Raw genomic sequence first — 20,469 nt, forward strand, 5'->3', positions numbered from 1 at the left:
AGAGGCTGAGAATCAAGGGGCACCATGTTGGAGGGGGGTCCCCCATGGGCACTTAGCCCTGCAGCCTCACTCCTGATCACCCCTGAGCTGGTGGTGCCCCTCAGGTCCAGGTTTCCCAGCCAGCCTAGCTCCTTACGGCCCCCTCCCTGTTGCCCAACAGGGGCTTCCCTCGCCGTGATGGGGGGATGGGCATGGCCCTACACAGCCATTGTCACTCTGACTCCAGACCTGGGGATCCCTGGGAACAGACACCCCTGGGGCAAAGGAGTTCGGATTCAAGCTCCACAGAGGGGCCATCGTGGGGAGGACCGATGTGGCTGGCCTCCCGTGCCCGGGCTGGCAGAGGGGAAGGCCCCCAAGCCGGGCGCCGACTGATGGGCTTATATGGTAAGGTGGCGTGTTGGCTCCCTCCCTGTCCCCGCAGCCGTCACGCCCACGGGCTGATGGGGGCAGGTGGCATTAGTCAGCAAGCGCGTTCGGGACCGTGCTAAGCCCTGCCCGGCCTGGGGCTGCCAGCCTTGTAAACAAGCGGCATGGCTCCCACTTGTGCGTCTTACTCAGCATCAAAGGGCTGCGGCCCCAGGCTGCGAGGAGCAGGGATGAGTGATAGGGATGGGTGGGAGGCGAGGGGAGGGGAGGGGCTGGGGCTGGGCAGCTGGCAGGGCTCCAGTCACTCGGCTTGGGTCCCTGCACAGGTGACTACAGGCAATTCCCGGCCAGCACCACCAGGGGGCAGCACGGCAGGGGGCCATGGAGCTGGGCTGGCTCCCGACCCCTTTCCGGGGGGTGGCCACACCTGCCTGCTGCAGAGCCCCAATGGGAGGATGGGGTATAGTTTCAGCACAGGACACCTGGGTTCCATTGGTGGGTCCAAGGAGTCCTGCCCCATGTAAGGGGCAAATCAGGGTGGAGGCTCAAAAGAGCTTTATAAAGGGGAGGCAGCATGGTCCAGCGGTAAGTGCGGAGGTGGGGGAGGAGTCAGGAAGCCTGGGTGCTATTCCCCGCTTTGCCACTGACTCCTTGTGTGACCCTGGGGCAAGGCCCCTCTGTGCCTCATTTTCCCCCTCTGTAGTATGGGGCCGCTGATTCTGCTCTGCCTCTATAACTTGCATTGAGATGCGCAGAGGCAGGTACTCTGAGAGCAAAGTGTCCCGTGGGCCGCTGGGGGCCAACCGTGGGAGAGGGCCCCGCCTGTCGAGGGGATCCAGCCCCACCCGGCCCTCTGGAGCACTGACCCTGATGTAGCTGGCCCCTGGGGCTGGATAAGTGGGGGTAGGTGGAGCAGGGGCCGCTGCGTCACAGCAGAGAGGAGGCGAGACACCATCAGCATCGGCTTAAGCCCACGATCCGGTGGATACTGGAGGCAGAAGTGGGGGGACTTCGTGAACTCCGGCTGTCTCCAACGGCCCTGGGCACCCAGCACGGGGGCAGGGACAGGAGCCTGCAGCATCCAGGGCTGGCACAGCTGCAAAATGGCACTGCCCCATGGCGCCACCCTCCCCACTGACCCCACCGCTGCATGGACCCGGGCTGGCGCCTGCCGGGGACTCAGCAGCTAAGCTCTGGCACGATAGGCTCCCGGAGCTGCCACTGGGGGAATGGCCGCAGGCAGGCAGCGCCGCAGCCAAGTGCCCCCTGCCCTAGTGTATTTATACCCCTGGGATCAGCCCGTGAAACGGAGCGAGGGTGATCGGGTTACGGCCCAGCGCGGACGTCACCCTCAAGGAGAGGAAGGAGGCCAAGGGTTTCCCAGCCAGCACTGTCCCCCATACCCAGTAATTGGGGTTGGACCCTATCTCCACCAATGGCACCCCACCACACACCGCCTTCTCCTCTTCCTCAGCTGGATGAAGGCTCCTGCGATCCTTCCCACAATGCTCCCTTCCCCTCCAGGTGGCCCCTTGGCTGCCATCAGTCAAGTGTGTCGCACTACCCCTCCCCCCAAGCCGGAAAGGTTTATAAGCCCTAAAATTTACACGTCTAGCAGCTGGAAACAACCTATTAAAGCAGGCGGCTCAGCTGTCCTGCGGGACGCTGAGCAGGGTGTACGCGGCTGGTGGGGGAGCGTCTCACGTGGCATGAGCCAGATCAGGCCAGCCTCGCGCGGGGAGCGCCCACTCCCATAGCCGGGACAGTGCCCGCCTGCTCCCTCTGGGCGGTGACTCCCCCCTGCCTGCAGTCAGCTCCACTGAGCCCAGCAGGCCCCATGCTCCTGAGGGAACTCCAGCTCTGGCCGCACCCAGGGCCGGCCCCTCTCCCTGCAGCCTGGGCCCCTTTCACGCCCCGTTGGCACCAGCACCCGGCCCCGTGATCCTCCCCTGCAGCGCTTTGCTGCCAGAGTCCTTCGGCGCGATTCAGCCCGGGAGCACAGCCTCCCCCCGCAGGGACCCAGCGGGCACGGCCACCCAACACCCGCTGCCTATTTATAGGCAGGAGCCTGACCTAGAGGCCAGACTGGCCTGGCTCAGCCCAGGCTCCCAGGGCCTTGTTCACAACCTGAACCCGGGAAACCTGGCAGAGCAGTGCCCACACGGTGCCTGCAGGGGCAGAGCTGCTCCTGAACTGCCTGCAGGCAGACGAGAGGCAGCACCCCCCACCGCAGCTCTGGCATCATGCCAAGCATCCCCCTCCCCTCCCAAGGGGCTCAGGGGCCACAGCCCCTTCGGCCTCGCAGCTGAGGTTCACAGCATGAGGTTCTCCTCTGTGCCTATTCCACCCCCAAAGCCAAGGGCCACAGGGTGTGCGGATTCCCCTCCGTGACCTTGGCCATGGGTTAAGGGGAGCTGATCACTCCCCAGGGCAGCCCCTGCTCTGCCTGTATTCTGGGTGGGTGCATGTGGCCCATTCGTTCTCAGCAGGGCCCTTTGGAGCTCAGATCAGCTGCTCCAAACTTGGGGCCTGCTGATCAGGAGGAGGATCCAGCCAGTCCGCTCACTGTGCTGGAGGCAGAGAGCCCAGGGGTAGCAACGCAGAAGCCACACATGCGGTGGAGCGGACGCTGCCAGGGAGGAAACTTTACCCCAGTATTTAGATTTATCACTGTCCGACAGTGGTAGCTAGATAGGGGCCCCTCGCACCAGGCACTGCAGACCCAGTGTGAGAGACAGCCCCTACCTTAAAGAGCTCAAAGTCTGAATAGAGCAGACACACACAGGGAAACTGAGGCACAGGGAGGGTAAGGGACTCGCCCATGGTCATGGAGCATATCAGTAGCAGAGTCAGGAAGAGAGCCCGGCTGTCCTGTGGCCCAGGCCTGCTCCACCAGACCTCACGAGGATTAGAAGTGAAGGGGGGAGCCGGCAGGCCTCCAGGCTGCCGTTGTGCCTCCCAATAACTAAGCTTACGGCGCCCTCTGGGAGGCTCCGAGGGCTGCATGGAAGAACACCAGGGCCAGTAGCTTCACAATCCTTTTTCCAAGCCAGGGCCCTGCGGTGCCGATCCAGAGGCACCACACCTGGTGCCAATCCGCACCCCCTTCCCTCAGCTGCCGTCCTCCTTAGCTCCTCGAAGCAGGACGTGAACCAACTAGGGGTGCTTGAGGGGCTGGTGAAAGGGCCTCACATGCAGCCTCCATCCTTGTTGAACTGAACAGGAGATGCAACCCAGTCGCTTTCGCAAGCAGCTCAGCACGTGGGTCGAGGCCCTGGGCTCCCACCCTTGCTGAGGTCGCTTTCACGACCTGAGCTGACCCTCCACCTGCAAGTTCTGGGCCCCCAGCAGAAAGGCGGCTGGCCAGTTAGACCCCCTGTGCTCATGCCTGGCAGAGTTCAAGCTGTATTAACAAACGCTGGAAACTCAGTGCAAGCACAGTAGCTGGGAACGTTCAGGATTCGAACGTTGAAGGCCCACAAGGCTCTGAGGTCTGCCAGCATGCATGGCAGCTAGAAAACTGACCGGGAGCCAGGACATCTGGAGGGGCCAACCTCAAGGCCTTGCTGTGGCCTGAGCAGGGAGGATACTGGGTCAGGGAGGCGGGGAATGGGGATAGGAACGGGCCAGGGCGCAAATCGAGGGCTGACTAAACCTGGAAAGCTCAGCTGGGTCAGTGGGAACCAAGAGTTGCTCGCTTCTCACTCTCCTGGTGCAAATCAGGCATGATGCCTGATCAGTGGGAGTTACACTAGTCTGACCGCGGACTAGGAAGGAAGATGATCCAGCCTCTGCGTTTCTATCACTGGGTCTAAGGACCCACAAGCGCTACAGGGAAAAAACAACTGGGAGACTGGGAGCTCTGGGGGGCAGGGACATTGGTCTGGTGTGTGTTTGTGCAGTGCCTAGCACCACGGGGTCCTAGCCCATAGCTGGGGGGGCGGGGGGCTGGAGTGCTACCGTAATACACCTTATATGGGCTCCTGAGCGCTACTGTAATACACCTACTATATAATGTACAACACCTAATGCCATGGGGTCCTGGTTCATGGCTAGGATGCCTGAGCGCGAGCGTAATACATCTAATATGGGGTCCTGGTTCATGGCAAGGGCTCCTGAGCAGTACCGTAATACACCTAATGCATAACATACAGCACCTAGCACAAGAGGGTCCTGGTCCATGATCAAGGCTTTAAGATGCTACCGTAATACACGTAATATGGGTATCTCGTACATGGCTAGGGCTTCTGAGCACTACCATAGTACATGTAATAGATAACTTCCAACACCTAGCGCCATTGGTTCCTGGTTCATGGCTAGGGTGCCTGAGCATTACAGTAATACACTCAATACATAACATACAGCGCCTAGCACAACAGGGTCCTGGTCCATGACCGAGGCTTTAGGGTGTTACCATAATACATCTAATAAATACCAATAATTTTAGCCCTCTGATCCAGCAAAGCACTTAAGCCTGTGCTTAACTGTAAGCCCTGATTTCAAATGGGACTGCTCCCATATTTACAATTGAGCATGTGCTCAGGCCCTGGAATGCCTCACAGGGACCATCACCCTTTTCCTTGTTACTGTGTGTGGTCGCTAACATACGTATATTTGAAATGAAGCGTCAAATGTAATGCAAATAGGAAGGTGCCACCTCACCAGTGGGCTGCTGCAGAATAGGCCCCAGGAAGTAGGAGAACAGAAGACGTCTGTACTGCTTTTTAATGTACCAAGCCACCCCCGCAGCACAGGGAGAAGCCAATTCGATCTGAAGATCGACTTTTTAAAAACAAACTTAAACCACCGGGGGAAAAAAGGCCAGAGAATTGCCTGTTAGGAGAGAGCATTGTCCCGTGAGCTCTGGGGGGCAGGGAGTGTCTCTTTGTTCTGTATCCGTGCAGCGCCCAGCACAATGGGGTCCTGATCAGCAGCTGGGATGCCAAAGTGCTACCGTAATACACCTAATAAAAGTGATCAGAACATAAGTGGGAGTCAGGACTCCTGAGTTCTACTCCTTGCTGCCAGTCGGTGCCTCAGTTTCCCCACATGAAAGGGGCATGATACTTTCCTCCCTCTGGGAGAAGCTTTAAGATCCTGGGTTGAAAGATGCTAGATGAGCCCGAAGCACTGACTTCCTCCGGCACTCCCCATTTTCCCGTGTCCCGCCGAGAGCTGCGTCTCACCCTTGTGCTCATCCCCCAGAGACAGAGCAGACCTCGTGCTGGGAACCTGTGGCAGTGGCAACATGACAGCTCCCACCGTGAGTGACCCCGGCAGTGTCTGTGGATACAATGAAGCGGTGATGGGGGTTTCTAGGAATTGTTTGGAAACATCCTTCTTCCCTGGTGATTTATATCCCAAGTCAAAGCCATGAGAAGACGCAGACAGGCCGTTCCTGCCCCCGCTGCCAGCCCCATCCCAAGAGATCGGTCAGCGTTGCTCAGTACCGGGCCCGGTTCCTGGGGGTATCCCACTTGTTGGAGAGGCTGAGAAGTCAGGATGGAGGCAGGGACGGTGGCTCGTCCTCGTCAGAGTCAAACTCCACGTTCTCGTCTTTCACCCACTTGCCGGAAGTGTCCTGGATCCAGCCTGAGCTGAGGGAAGGACAGACAGTCAGAGAGTTACAAACACTAGGACAGGTGGATGCCAACTGAAGAAGACTGAAGGATGGTGTTAAGGAGATGGTTTCTCTGCTGACATGGCACAGGACTCCTAGGTCCTATACCCAGTTCTGTCAGTGCCAGTCTCTCCATCCCACTCCCTGTGCATCAGTTTCCCTTCACCTGTGGAGCCATCCCTTTATATAGCATTTGGAGATGGAATGGGCGAGAAGCGCTGTGCGGGACTGCATGCATGAGAGTCCAAGAACTAGATGGGCAGAGCCATGGAGGACAGATGGTAGGTTATACCCCCGGGCTGGCCCCCAGCAATGGGCTGGATAGGACTTTGGGGGCTTTTCCCTTTGCTGAGTGTTGAGATGAGCTCCTACCACTCAGCCCCAGAGATCGGACCCCTGCCGATGCACCCTGCTGCTCTGTGGGGAACAGGCAGAAGCCAGCTCACCTCCTGAGCAGGAGATAGTGCTCCAGGGCTTGGCGCTTCTCAGGGCTGATGGCTTCAGGCTGGGGAGACAAGGAGGATTTTCCTTTGCTGCTTCTCTTGATCCTCGCAGCAGGTTCCTTCTGCAAATCTAGAATGAGAAGAAAGGGACGCGATGAGGCCGTGAGGCCTTGGAAGGTCGGGATGGAACATCGCTGCCCACCGCCCGGCACCTCTGCAGAGAGCTCATCACCTCTGTGGACGTACTTAGTTCCCTCATGGGAGGCTGAGATCAGGGAGCTCATATGACAGGGGTAATGGCACTTTGCATTTCTACAGTGATCTGTAAAAAGAAAAGGAGTACTTGTGGCACCTTAGAGACTAACCAATTTATTTGAGCATAAGCTTTCGTGAGCTACAGCTCACTTCATCAGACGCATCCGATGAAGTGAGCTGTAGCTCACGAAAGCTTATGCTCAAATAAATTGGTTAGTCTCTAAGGTGCCACAAGTACTCCTTTTCTTTTTGCGAATACAGACTAACACGGCTGCTACTCTGAAACAGTGATCTGTAGTGCCGCTCACAACCCTGAGTGACAATGACGAATGCACCCCCCAAGGGAAACCAAAGCTTGGGGATTTGCCCCAACGCAACATAGCAAATCAATGGTGGGGAGAGTAAGAGAACCCAGGAGTGTGGAATTCCAGCCCCACCCCACCGCTCACTAGACCCTACTCCCCTCCCAAAGCTTGAGATAGAACCCAGAAGTCCTGACTCCCAGCCCTGCCCCACACTCTACCAGGCAGACAACAGCAGTGGAATTTCCCGAGGATTGCAGAAACACATGAGCCACTACAGTGAGACAGGTGAATGTTTGATTTAACTGTCCCCAGGCGCCTCAGTGGAAGGGGCAAGACCCTGGAGCCTGTCAGCCTCGTACCTGCTCGAAGGCTGGCGTGTCCAGGAAGCCGCATGGAGTGGGGGGCGTCCGCAGCAGCACATCCCTCTTCACCTCTCGCCACGGAGCTTCCCGGCTCTGCCGGCTGCTTCCCAACGGCACTGCCGAAGGCAGCGGGGGCAGCAGGCTCCCTCCCAGAAGAACTAATGCTTGAGCTGCTGCCATCGGACCTAAAACAGACAGCAGGTCCCCTGAGACTAGTGTTGACCAGCTGCCCAATGTGCACAGCCACAGTGACAACCAGGGATGGTATCTTGATGTCTAGAGCCCCATCCGTCAGAGGACCCCAAAGTGATTTCTGGACAGGGAGTAACCCGCACAACTCCCCACATAAGGAAAATAAATATTATCCCGGTGTTACAGATGGGGAAACTGGGGCACGGAGGGGACATGACCAAGTCAGTGGCACAGCTGGACACAGAACCCAGGAGTCCTGATCCCCAGTTCCCCGTTCTAACCACCAGACCCGCTCCCCTCCCAGATCTGGGAACAGAACCCAGGAGTCCTGACTTCCAATCCCCCTGCTCTAACCACCAGGCCTCACTCCCTTTCCAGAGCTGGGAAGAGAACCCACGCATCATCTTTCTTATTCCTCAGCCCTAACCACCTAAGGCTGGGAACAGAACGCAGGTCCCCTGCTCTGACCATTAGACCACACTCTCTTCTCAAAGCTGCTGCCTTTACATGATACGCGTTCCACTTCTGAAATATAAAGCAGGCATGGAAGAGACTTGCAATCCCCCGCTCTGAAATCATTCCCACTACACTTGGAGCCTGGCCTACCAGGAAAACGACCAACTTAAGGATTCAGGGCCAGATCCCCAGCTGGTGTAAGTCAGCACCGTGCCATGGACATCCACAGAGCTATGCTAACTGACACCCCCTGGGCGAATGGCCCTTAGAGAGGAATAGAGCAGAAAAACCTGCTGTGGGCAGATGTCCAGCAGATGGTGGCACTACCCAGCAGCAAAGACCTTGCCAAGGTTGTGCCAGGCTCTCGTACCAGCCCCCGATGCCATGGCGAACCCTCAACCCGAGCTGGCAGGGAACGGTTAGGTATTACCTGTTCCTTCGGCAGCAGCTGTTATAGGGAGAGGCTTTCAGCAGAGCGTTCTGGGCAATCTTCCTGGTCTGAGCCAGCAAGGGTGCAGGGCACGCAAGATCCTAAGGAAAACACAGACATGCTCAGGACAGCCAGCCGGGTAAAGGTCGTGGGAAGGGTTCCCATAGGGCGCACGTGCCAACCTGCGTGCCCGCCTCCTCTGCCCGCAGGAACTCCTGCTGCCGCCGCTTCTGCACCTCATTCTCATGTGACCGCTTCTTTCCGTAGAACGTCTGCAGGCCTGGGACACAGAGAGAGACACAGACACAGGTAATCCAGGCGCGAGACTCTCGCCAGGCAGTACCTGCCACCCAGCCGGGGTTACACTGCCAAAGGGCTGCCCAAGTGACTGTCGGTTTGGGGTGGCACGGACTGCCCCCTCCTGCTGTGTCTCAGGGGGATGGATGGATGGCTTTGAGCAATCCAAGCACTATAAAGGTCCAAACCTTGCTGGGTCATCTCAATCTGTCTTCTACCTACCAGCACCACCGACTGCCCCTGAGCTTTGGGAGTGAAGCTGGACTCTTCCTTCCTCCTGCACCATCCCCACTACCCAGGGTCTGCAGCTCCCTGAGCAACTGAGCCCTTAGGGCTGACTTACTAGCTACGTGTTTCTTGCCGGCCCTATGGACCGTCAGCATGTCAAGCGTGTCAAAGACTGGACGGTGGAAACACACTGTGCAGGCGTATCTGAGAGAGAGGAAAAACAGTCACATCAAGCCGGGAGCATCCCCCGTCACGCACACCTATTAGGACAGATGGCCCCCAGCCCTTCTTATCAGCGTTAAGAGACACAGTGCAGTAGGTAACACTGAGCTGGAAGAGACACTAGTTACATCCACTAGAATAAATTACCATGATTCTCAGATTCACCCAGCGCAGTGGGACCTCAACAAATGTAACTGGCCGAGGTTCTCAAAGCACAGGCAGCCAGGTTAAGTGTTACTATCCCCATCTCACCCATGGGGAAACTGAGTGATTTGCCCAATAAGTCAGTGACAGAGCTGGGAAGAGAACCCAGGTGTCCTGACTCCCTTTCCAATGCTCTGGATGCTGGACCACACACCCTCTGTTTTGTTATCCCCAGTTTACAGTTGAGGAAACAGGTCAGGACAACGTAAGTGACAACCAAGGAGAGTCAAGAACTGAACCCAAAATTCCTGGCTCCGTGGCCACTGGACCGTGCTCATTCTCTGACAGACTTCCAAAAGTCTGAATGCCAAGCCAACCGTCTGAGTGTGTAATATTAGCCAGAGGCTCTCTGGGGGACGTGTGGCTCTTTTACATCTGAAGAGAAGTGGGAACTGCAAAGCCAAAATGAAAACTAAAAAAACCCAGATCAGCCTCAATATACAGCCCAGATCCCAGCACCCCGGATTTTGGTGGTGTTTGAAATCCAGATCTGGGTCTAACTTTTACAGATTGTCCCTATTTTTATAATGGGCCTGAGCAAAACATTCCTGAATGCTGGGGCCTTGGAAATCCAGATCTGAATTTAATAACAAATAACAACCCTTAGCTAGGTCTTATCTAGTGCTTTTCATGAATAGAGCTTGGTAAAGGAAGAGCAGTATTCTTATCCCCATTTTACAGATCGGAAAACTGAGTCACAGAGCGATGAAGGGATTTGCCCAAGGGCACCTAGCAGGCTGTAGCAGATCAGGGAAGAGAACCCAGGTGTCCTGATTCCAACTCCAGTACTCTGTGCATTAGGCCACACTGTCAATTTTGTAGCTTCAGTCCCCAGAATAAATAAATACACTAATTAATGAATTGAACCGATTCAAAGGATCATGGTTCAATGTGGGCTTTAGGCTGAGGTTGGATTTTATTTGACCCGATCCTTATGGCATACGGTCTTCTCAGAACCATATTGCTTGCTGCTGAATGGATCTAACGCACCTGCCGTTCCTTAGCAACAGCGCCTCGTCCTCCGGGATGTAGTTTGCCAGCAGATCTGCAACTCTTCTTTTCTGAATAAACGACCAGGCCACGTTACTGAGGAATCAATCTCTCTGGTGTAGGCAGCAGAGCAACTGGCATCAGTGTGGCCACAGATCAATAAGAATAACAATCTCTAGCTCTTATCTAGTGCTTTTCATCCGTGGGTCTCAGAGCGCTTTACAAAGGAGACTGGTAGCATTATCACCATTTTACAGATGGGGAAACTGAGGCACGGAGCAGGGCAGTGACTTGCCCAAGGTAATCCAGTAGGCCAGTGGCAATGCTGTGAATAGAGCCCAGAGCAGCAGGGATGGGGGAGGCGGGAGAGGAGCCAGAGGCCGAGAGGTTTTGGGGTGGTTGGAGAGGGCCAAGGGGTGTTAGGGGATCACCCTGGGGATGGGAGAGTGGTGGGGGGGAGCATTGGGGTGACTCGGGGGTTGAGAGGGAAGCTTGGGGACTCCTCTGGGTCTGGAGGGCAGTGGGAGGGCTGGGGGGAACCAGGGGGTGGGGAGTTCAGGGGATTGCTCTAGGGATGGGAAGAGCTGGGGAGCGGTCGCGGGAGCTGGGAGGATTGGGGGGGGGTCACTCTGGGGAGGGATTGAGGGGGAGCCAAGGGGGTCCCTCTTGGAATGGGGGGAGCTCAGGGTAGCGGGGAATTGACGGGAGCTGGAGGGATCGCTTTGGGGATGTGGGGAGCCAGGGGGTTGTGGGGGGACGGAGGAGTTGGGGGGTCACTCTGGGGATGGGGGGCTAGGGAGAGTCGGGCGGGATTGCTCTGGGGCTGTGGGGAACCGGGGGGCTCTGGGGGGACTGAGGAGGAGCCGGGGGGGGTCACTCTGGGGCTGTGGGGAGCCGGGGGGGGTGGGGGGCTCTGGGGGGACTGAGGCGGAGCCGGGGGGGGCTGTGGGGGGACTGAGGAGCCGGGGGGGTTTACCCCGGGGCTGTGGGGGGACTGAGGAGGAGCCGGGGGGGGGTTACTCTGGGGCTGCGGGGAGCCGGGGATGTGGGGGGCTCTGGGGGATTGAGGCGGAGCCGGAGGGGTGGGGGGCTCTGGGGGGACTGAGGCGGAGCCGGGGGGGCTGTGGAGGGACTGAGGAGGAGCCGGGGGGGGCTCTGGGGAGACTAAGGCGGAGCCGGGGCGGGGTCGCTCTGGGCACCTGACGCGCCCGGCCCAGGACAGCTCTGCGGAGCCGGGGTGTCCGACCCCGCTGCCCAGCCCGACCCGGCCGCTCACCTGCAGCACGTTCAGCTGGCCCGAGTCATCCCCCTCCCGCTTGAAGGACATGGCGGCGCTCCGCGACCCCCGGCCGCGGTAACCATGGGAACAGCGGCCACCCAGCACTTCCGGTTTGGTTCACTTCCCGGCCTACCCTTCCCAGCATGCCTCTTGGCGCTTCGCGCGGATAGGCCCCTTGGGCTAAACCTCCCATGAAGCATTGAGAGGGGCCGAGGAGGAGGGGCATGCTGGGAAATGTAGTCCCGGACCCTGGCCCCTCTCCCCTTCGGCGTGGCTTGTGGCTGGGGGGAATGTTCCCCGATGTGCCACCTCTTTGGCCCCAGAGGGGCGGAGCACGGTTATGGGGTGGGAGGAGCTGGCAGGGATCCTGGGGTGGGGGCAGGCAACTAACCAGGAAGAGACTACATGTCCCAGAGGTCTTTGCGTGGGGTGGGAGGGGGGCGGGGCTGGTCCCGCCCCGCTCAGCTGTTGGGGGCCCGCTGAGCGACACAGGAGGCTGCGGGCACTGGCTGATCTGCTGGGGAGGGGCCGCTGGGGGGTGGCTGGGTCCGGGGGAGCGGCTGGGTTCCGAGGGGGGGGGGGGATTTGCCCCTTCCCCCGAGTAAAGAAGGAGCTGGGGAGGGGACAGAGAAGATTGAGGAGACCCCCCCGCATCCCTCTCTGGTGTAAGGGGTGGGCAGGAAATTGGGGGACCCCCCTTCCATCCCCTCCCCCACCTGTTCAGAGTGGGTTTTTCAGCGTGGGGCGGAAATTGCCCCCCCCCCCGCCTGTGCCCTGGAGTAAAGGCTGAGGGGCGAACAAGCGGGAAAGCAGAGACCGTTGTGGGGGGGCTCAGAGTGGGGGAGCCCTGGCCTGGCTGTTTACTCTGCTTGAGGGGGGTCCTGCCATGAGCACCCCTCAGGAAAGCCCCTCCGGAGCCCGGGCACCTCTGCTGCCCGCACTGGTGCCCCACTGACTTGGGGGGGGGAGGGATGGCCTCCCCCTCCAGGCAGGGGTCCCCTGGAGGGGCTCGGCTGCTCTGCGGCAGCAAGACCCGGTCCTACGGCAGCCTCGTCCAGTCCATGTGCTCCCCGGTGAGGGAGAGGAGGGTGGAACATCGCCTGGAGCCGGGGGACACCTTGCAGGGGCTGGCGCTCAAGTATGGGGTTACGGTAGGTCAGCGCGGCAGCTTTTTATTGCAATCTGGGGGGTGCAGGTGACCTGGCAGGAGGGCCCCAGTGAGGTCCCACGGTTAGAGCGGGGGACAGAGTGCCGGACTCCTGGCTTCTCTTCCTTGCTCTGGGAGGGGACTGGGGTCTTGTGGATGGAGCAGGGAACTGGAAGCCAGGTCTCCTGGGTTCAGGGTGGATTTAATTTACATCAAATTGACTTAAATCATTATTTAAATCACTAATCAGGAAGGCTTGATTTAATAATGGATTTCTGCATAAAAGTGCATTCTTGTTGGTTGTTATAACCTTAATACACAACTTCACAACTCAGAGATAGATGTAGGTTTCATTTTTAGAAGATATGCACCATACATTTTTAAAGTGATTTATTTTGAAAACTTTTCAGATTAGCTTTACAGCTATATCAGAAAATGAATGTTTGGTTATTTCATTTACCAAAGGTAATTGAAGCAGATATTTATGAAGTCATTGAGAGGTGAACTATCTCCAATTCAAGAGATTATTCATTAATATTTGGAGGATTTTCTTGCCATGCTGTATTAGGAGGAGAACTTCACCAGACAGACACTTAAATTGTTTTATTTAACAAAAACAACAACGTTAAGTATTCTGGATTTTTTTTCTTCAACAGCAAACATATAATATTTTACCAAAACAAGCATATAAATTTTTGAATTTAGTTAAACATTCAAGTTTTTTAAAATCAGGTTTGTTTTGGTTAAAAATTATTTTTAGCTAAAATAAATAAATGAAATGTTAACACCCACCCCCCCCCAAAAAAAAAAAAATCGACCATGTCATCCAGGTCAACATGAGAAACTTAAAATATTGGCTTCTGCAGATAACTCAGTTGTCTTCACCTTCATTTTCCTGTTTGTTCATAATCTGAAAAAGAAAAACAGGCTTTCCTGCTTTTTCAGGTACCAAACAATTTCTCAATTTGGAATAAGAAAAGGAGTACTTGTGGCACCTTAGAGACTAACCAATTTATTTGAGCATGAGCTTTCGTGAGCTACAGCTCACTTCATCGGATTCATCACTACAGCTCACGAAAGCTTATGCTCAAATAAATTGGTTAGTCTCTAAGGTGCCACAAGTACTCCTTTTCTTTTTGCAAATACAGACTAACGTGGCTATTACTCTGAAACCTGTCAATCTGGAATTTGCATCTGATGAAGTGAGCTGTAGCTCATGAAAGCTTATGCTCAAATAAATTTGTTAGTCTCTAAGGTGCAACAAGTACTCTTTTCAATTTGGAATGAATTAGTCCAAAGGAAGAAAATATTTTTTCTACACCGGCAGAAGAAGCTACTGCTGTTAAAAGTGAGATTATCACTTCAACAGTCTCTGAATCCAAGTGCTTAAGTGACTTCCACCAGTTCACTGGTTTGACTTTCTTTAAAACATCATCAGCAAACATATTTCTTGAATGGTTCTTATTCCCAACCTGGGTCTCTTTTATGGGTAGATAGAAAGATTAACCTAAACAATCTATACAAAATTGGGTCCCTAATCCATGAACTATTAGAACTCATTACAAAACTTTTCTTGCACATTACTTGAATATATATTCTCATACTATAGAATTAGAATTTATAATCCCTAATCCATGATGAGATATCTGAGCTATAATGTGTCTTAATTAAAACTATCTTTAGATAGGTTTTTTTCTCAAAAAGAATTTTAATACAAAAAAATCATTGATTTTTATCCACCCTGCCTGGGTTCTACTCCCCACTCTGGGCCTCAGTTTCTCTATTACAAAAACCAAGCTATTGCTATTGACCTATCTTTGGTAAAGCGCTAGCTATCTGATTTCAAATTGCCACAGGACTGGTGAATGCTCCTCAAGCTGCCAGCTCTCCATTTCCAGGCCCTCCTGAGGACGCTCTTAAGCGATCCTCTCAAGAAATGTGCGAAACAAGCAATTATATCTGTAGAGTGAATCCTTCCCCTGGGTTTCCTAATGCGTCCTGGCTTTCATTCTTCCCCTTGTAGGCCCTGATTCTGCAGCTTGGCTCCAGATTGATTCCTCCCCCCACCCCCATTTTGTACAGTGCTTGGTGTGTCTTGGACAAGGAGCTCTGCCAAAGCACTTAGTGTTACCCCTTTTCAGTTTTGTTTGCCGAGTGTCTGGGGTGAAGCAGGGAGGGTCCTGTCATGAGCACCCCTAAGAAAAGGGGCACTGGGAGGAGTCACCTCTCCAGAGTCCAGGCACCTCTGATCCCCCTACAGTGGGGACTCCTGGCTCTTGTTTGAGGCTACTCCAATACACATAATGAACCCTAATAATTGATACTGCTCCAGAGCAGTGCCAAGATACTGCGAGATCAGAGACCGAGTCCCCACCCCTAGGACTCTACAATCCAGCACCCTGATTGTGGAACTCTGAGCGGGCACCCCTCTGGAGTCCCTGGGGTGTGGCGGTAAGGGGGGGTGCACGGGGAGCTGAATGTCTGGAGTCTCATGCAGGATCAGGGCTCCGACCCTGCACTCGCTGTCTCCTCTTGGTCCCCCGTGCGTGCGGCTGCCTCCTTGTGAGGCTGATGTGACCCTGGTAATGTGCGCATACACACACACACACACACACACGCTCTCACATCTTTCTCATTTCCTGTTTTTGCAGCTTTCTGTTCCTTTGGCCTCATGTGGCTCTCGGGGAGGGAGGCGGGGGGCAGAGATCAGTTTCTGCTGCAGAAAAAGCTTGCCCCGGTATCACCTCCAGCCTGGCTGGGGCCTGCATTTGTGATCAGGCAGCAGATGGCTGTTGAGTGACTCTGGGAGTGTAGCAGTTTGAATCTTGACAGGCCCTGCAGCCTGAGAGCACCAGTTCAGTCTTCCCCATGACACATGCATGCTGCCCCCTGCTGGTGTCCTCCTGCCCTGCAGCTGGAGGGGCAGGGAAAGCGGGGAGCTGTCTCTGGGGCTGCCAGCCAGGGGGGCCAGCTGTGTTTGTGTGACAGATGCTGAGAACCTGCCAGCTCATTTTGCAGGAGCCCAACAAGCCACCAGTCAGGCGGAAGGGAGGGTCTTTCAGTCTCTGGGCTGGAGTCGCGGCACGTGCCATGGTGGTGGACTCCCAGCCCGTCTCCCTCATCCACCCCGGCTGAGTGTAGGAGACAAGTGTGCTAGGGGGTCCTCCCTGCCTAACAATGGCACGCCTCTCTCCCAGCCACTGGGACAGCACAGTACTTGCCTGGCTGCATTGAACACCATCCTCCAGGGGCTCGGTCACTTTCCCTCCCCCTCCTACCCTGGCATTCAAGTTCCAGCAACCCCCTAACCCGTCTCCCTGCCAGCGTGAGCCCGGCACCCGCAGCCCAGATCACATCATGCGCACACTTGCCCTCATTGCTCTATTTGCTTACTGGTGCCCTCCACCCCATTTCGGTGGTGCCATGACATTAGGTGTCCAGCCTGCAAAGGAGCTTTAGGGAACAAGCCCTGGATCAGAGGCAGTTGTTCTCCTGGTGTGTAGAGAAGGGGGTTGGTGACGTGTGTCCCAGGCCTGGAGGGGTCACAGGTGCTTATGGTCTCTTCCCAGATGGAGCAGATCAAGCGGGCGAACCGGCTGTACACCAGTGACTCCATCTTCCTCAAGACGACACTGCACATCCCCATCCTGGTGGAGCCCAAGCAGATGGCGAACGGCTTAAACCTGGAGGAAGAGGAGGCGGAGGAAGGAGCCAGGTGGCCTGCCACAGGGGAGGAGAAGCCGGTGCTGAAAAATGGCCCTGTGTCTAGCACAGGTGCCACCACCTGCCACGACCTCTCGGCCGCGGATTTCTTAAGGAAGCTCGACTTGGAGATCAGCCTGTCCAAGAAGGCTGCAGTGAAGAAGCTGCGGGAGGGGGAGATCGCGTAAGTGCCACCTTGAGGTTACTGTCGCGCCAAGTCACTAATGCAGTGCCCGGGCTGTATGGGTAGAGGATCAATCCCCAGACCTGCTCGTAGGCCCCTGCCAGCTGCGCTAAAGGAGAATCTCCGCTGGCTGCCCTTGGGTTAGCGCTTATATCCTCTGTGGGGCTGCTACAGGGCGAGGTGACCCCACAAGTGCCAACTGCCTCCTGCAGGGGACGCAGTGATGCCTGAGTACCCCCTGCTCAGGTTTTACATGCCCCTTGGCGGGGAGGGAGAAATTAAAGCCCCAGCGAATCAGGCGCCATGCTTGTCAAAGTAAGAGCCCAGCGCTGAAGCCTGTGAGATCCTCCATGTCCTGCCCATAGTCTGCTCCTCCCCAGCACCCCAAGAAACCCACTTACCCAGGGGTCCCCAAGCCTGAGGGGTGGTGCCCTGGCAGGGGGCTGTAGCGAATGGAGGTCGGAGAGTGAGGGGTCGTTCCTTGCTGACGGGGCGGAAGTGACATAGCCTCAAGCTTTGGCTCCCTCCCCCCCTCCCCCCGTGTGACCTGCGGTGGCCAGGTGAGTACCGGTGCCATCAGCGACTACGTGCAATGCTCATGGCAGCTAGGATGTGGGAGTAGAGATGTGCATGGTGGGGAGTTCTCTGAAGGCGACAAACAGCCGCACACAGCAACCCGGGCACACGCAGACATGTTTGCTTTGATGCTGTTTGTTCCCAGGGCCCCTCCCTCCCCCAGCTTCATCTCCCACTGGCGCTGTGCGGGCAAGAGATAAGAGCCAGGAACTCGTGAACTGCTGGGCATGTGCCGCTCGCTGCAGGGCGTCGGGGTGGGAAGGAATTCATGGGGGGCACTGGGATGTTTCTTGGGTTACTCCAGGGAAACGGCTGTCGGTCGCTGCTGGAGGAGGGGGAGATGCTGGGTTGGATGGGGCCAGGGCCTGGGTCTGATCCAGGCTGTCAGCACCTACCTCCCTGTGGGTCGTGGTGCAGACCTCCCTGTGCTGCTGGAAACAGGGATTGAGAGAAGCCGCTCGGTTATTTTCCTCCCTTCTGTGCAGTGCTGCAGGGGGGTTAAACAGCCAGTGCATTAGCTCAGGGCACAGCCAGAGGAGCCCGTGGCCACCGTCTCCCCTCAGTCGGCTGCTGTACAGGGAATGCCCTTCTCCTGGCCTGGGAGTCTGGCACAGCTGGGCCTCTGAGGACTGTGTTAGGGGAGCTGGCTGGGCTAAGGAGCCGGCCGCTGCTTGCCATTGACTAGCCTCTGTGGCCACTAGAGGGCGCCGTTGCCTGCGTTGAAGATCTCTGCAGTTCCTATCCCAGGCTTGGCCCCCCAGCTCGGGCAGTGCCCCTCAATCCTGACCTGCAGCCCCCTCCTACCCCAGCCCTGGGCCCCAACCCTCCGGCTCGGGCAGTGCCCCTCAATCCTGACCTGCAGCCCGCTCCTACTCCAGCCCTTGGCACCAACCCTCCAGCTTGGCCAGTGCCCCATAATCCTGACCCGCAGCCCCCTCCTACCCCAGCCCTGCGCTCATCCCCCAACCCTAGTTGTGCCAGTGTCCCTCAATCCCAGCCCCAGAAGTCCCAGCCCATGGCATCCTCCCCACAGCTCTGCTGATTCACTCCAGCCCTAGGTTACTTTGTAGCTTTGAACAAAGATCCCACAGGGATTATACAGGCCTCCCTACACTCTCCCCATCTGTACTCTGTCATCTCTGGTCCATTGCATCCCTAGGTACCCCACTCCCCGCGCTGGCCCAATGTGTCTAAAGGGGGCTCTTCCCTGGATCCTTCTCAGCCCCAGCACAGGGTCAGTTCAGCCCCCCCCCCCCCCCCCCCCCAAGGAGGGCATGGCTGGGGGGATCCCTGAGCAGGGCCCGTCTGCGGTGGTCATTCCCTGTCCGAGATCTAACCCCCTTCTCTGTCCCCGCAGAATCGCCAGGACTGAGCCAGGAGCCAGCAGGACCTGCTCCTATCAGAGCGAGCCCTCGCCTCACGCGCAGCAGCGCTCCCTGCTGGGCCCCGTGCCGCTCACCAAAACCACCCGGGCTGCCACGCTGCGGGACCAGGAGGATGAGATCTTCAAGCTCTGATGGGCGGAGCCTTCTTTTCCAAATGGACTCGCCTCTCCCGTCCTAGCCGGCGCGACCAGGCACAGGGGGAAGCGGCGGCGGCGCAGGGTTTGTGACGGCCCTGCCAGGGCTACGGCCCTGATCCTGGCAAGAGCCTGCGTGAGCCCTCCCGCTGCATCTGAATCTGCAGAGGGATGGGCTGGCTGCAGAGGCATCGGTGTATGGGGGACGTTCTGTGGCGGGGGGGGGCCTGCACTGAGGTGTGTTATGGGGGTGACTGGCAGAGCGCCCCCTTGAAGCGGAGGTGTCTCGGCGGCACGCTCTAATGTCTGGCTTTTTCTGCATTGCTCTGCTCTTCGCTGGCCTTTCCCACTGCCGGGCTCTCATCCCTGGCTAGAGCAGCCAGAGCTCCCCATCCCAGCATGCCAGCCTCTCCCTGTCCCATCCTGTCAGGTCGCCTGCAACCCCCTTGGGTCTCCTTGGCTCCCCCACTCAGACTTTAGGATAAGGCCTCGGGATCAGGTCCTCCGCCCTGCCCCACCCCCCATCATCTACTGATGCCCCTCAATCCTGACCCGCAGCCCTCCCTGCTCTTCCTGTTGTGGGACCTTGGCCTTAAATGAAACAGGCACCTTCACAAGCCTGACGTCCTGTGGGATGGCAGGACTCCCTGGCTGCTGATCCCGTAGGACGCCTGGCAGGCAAGAGTCAGCGTCGCCTGCAGCTGCCACCGCCAGCGAGCCCACGGGGGGTCGGGCTGACAATGCTCAGCTCCCCCATGGGAAGGGCTCAGCATCCGCTGTGTTGAAACCCAGCCCCTTGGGCCTGAGCCGAAATCCGCCCAAGTCTTTCCATTGGGGCCTGGCTTGGGGGCTGAGGGGGCAAATTCCATATGCTGCTTGGCCTCACCCCGAAAGCAATGGGTAGAACTCCTCCCACCCCCACTCCCCATGGATCTGTCCCCTGAGTCTGCCAGAGCTACTCAATGACCTCTCACTGCTTAGGATTCCTCTTAGCCCGGCTCTGGGGGAGAGAGCTGGCGTCTGGCCCTAAGCCCAGCGGGGCCAGTCCAGCTGTGGGGGAGGGAGCCGGGGTCTGTCCCTCCTTGTGTGCCATTAATCCAAGGGCTGACCAATCCTTTCCGCCCATCTGGCCCTACTGGGGCTGTATGGGGCCTCTGAGAGACGAGTGCTGCTGATCGCCTGTTAATTTGTCTCTTTGTTACTGGGTGTGAGAGGGAAAACACCCAGCTTGACTCTCAGCTCCCAAGCTGGTGTTTCAGGTGGGGGGTGGGATGGGGACAGCTAGTGGCTTGTAACTGGCGTTTGTGGGCCAGGGGTGAATGGAGGGACTCCCAGAACAGCACCTCCTTGGAAGGCGTTAGCTGCTTGAGCCGAGCCAGAAGCCCCAAACTCTGTATGGGGCAGGTAAGCTGGACTCTGATTTCCCTGCTCATCTGTTTAATTCAGCCGTACTGATTTGGAACTCTTCGCTGTCCAGTATAGCCCAGCTCTGGAGAGGGAATCGGAGTTAAAAATAAAACCCTCCCTTGGGTTCCTCTTTAAAGCCGCCTCATAGCTGAGAGGCCCAGATCCTCTTTAAATAACTCTGCCAGGTACTTTTCAGGCTCAAGATTGAGATCGGCCAGCGGCTAAGGGACCTGCAAATAAAAGTATTCCATCCTGATTGCTCTTTGAACAAAACACGCAACA

The 20,469-nt window shown here is 56.9% G+C and overlaps 2 protein-coding genes across 6 annotated transcripts; one reads left to right on the forward strand and one right to left on the reverse strand.

Annotated features, from left to right (window-relative positions):
• Positions 1-5,076: 5,076 nt before the first annotated feature.
• On the reverse strand, positions 5,077-11,815 carry SCNM1 (sodium channel modifier 1). Of its 4 annotated transcripts, none has more exons than XR_006287388.1 (9): positions 11,650-11,810; positions 10,374-10,444; positions 9,073-9,161; positions 8,615-8,712; positions 8,433-8,533; positions 7,352-7,539; positions 6,679-6,754; positions 6,436-6,562; positions 5,077-5,961 (listed from the first exon to the last, which is right to left on the reverse strand). XR_006287388.1 is itself a non-coding variant. In XM_037883265.2 (8 exons), exons 1-8 carry the CDS (start codon positions 11,698-11,700, stop codon positions 5,867-5,869), a joined length of 825 nt encoding a protein of 274 aa, XP_037739193.1. In that variant the 5' UTR covers positions 11,701-11,815; the 3' UTR covers positions 5,077-5,866. The 4 variants fall into 4 exon arrangements, 2 of the variants coding, with proteins under 2 accessions (XP_037739193.1, XP_037739194.1); XR_006287387.1 differs by having other exon boundaries at positions 5,077-5,966; XM_037883265.2 differs by lacking the exon at positions 6,679-6,754 and having other exon boundaries at positions 5,077-5,966; positions 11,650-11,815.
• Positions 11,816-12,048: 233 nt separating this feature from the next.
• LYSMD1 (LysM domain containing 1) lies at positions 12,049-20,467 on the forward strand. 2 transcript variants are annotated; one of them, XM_037882816.2, is made up of 3 exons: positions 12,049-12,803; positions 16,369-16,685; positions 18,619-20,467. In XM_037882816.2, the coding sequence occupies exons 1-3, from the start codon at positions 12,624-12,626 to the stop codon at positions 18,776-18,778; spliced, it is 657 nt and encodes a 218-aa protein (XP_037738744.1). In that variant the 5' UTR covers positions 12,049-12,623; the 3' UTR covers positions 18,779-20,467. The 2 variants fall into 2 exon arrangements, with proteins under 2 accessions (XP_037738744.1, XP_043391176.1); XM_043535241.1 differs by having other exon boundaries at positions 12,083-12,803; positions 18,628-20,467.
• The last annotated feature ends 2 nt before the right edge of the window (positions 20,468-20,469 follow it).

The sequence above is a fragment of the Chelonia mydas genome, chromosome 24 (genome assembly GCF_015237465.2).
Source record: "Chelonia mydas isolate rCheMyd1 chromosome 24, rCheMyd1.pri.v2, whole genome shotgun sequence".
Taxonomy (NCBI): domain Eukaryota; kingdom Metazoa; phylum Chordata; order Testudines; family Cheloniidae; genus Chelonia; species Chelonia mydas.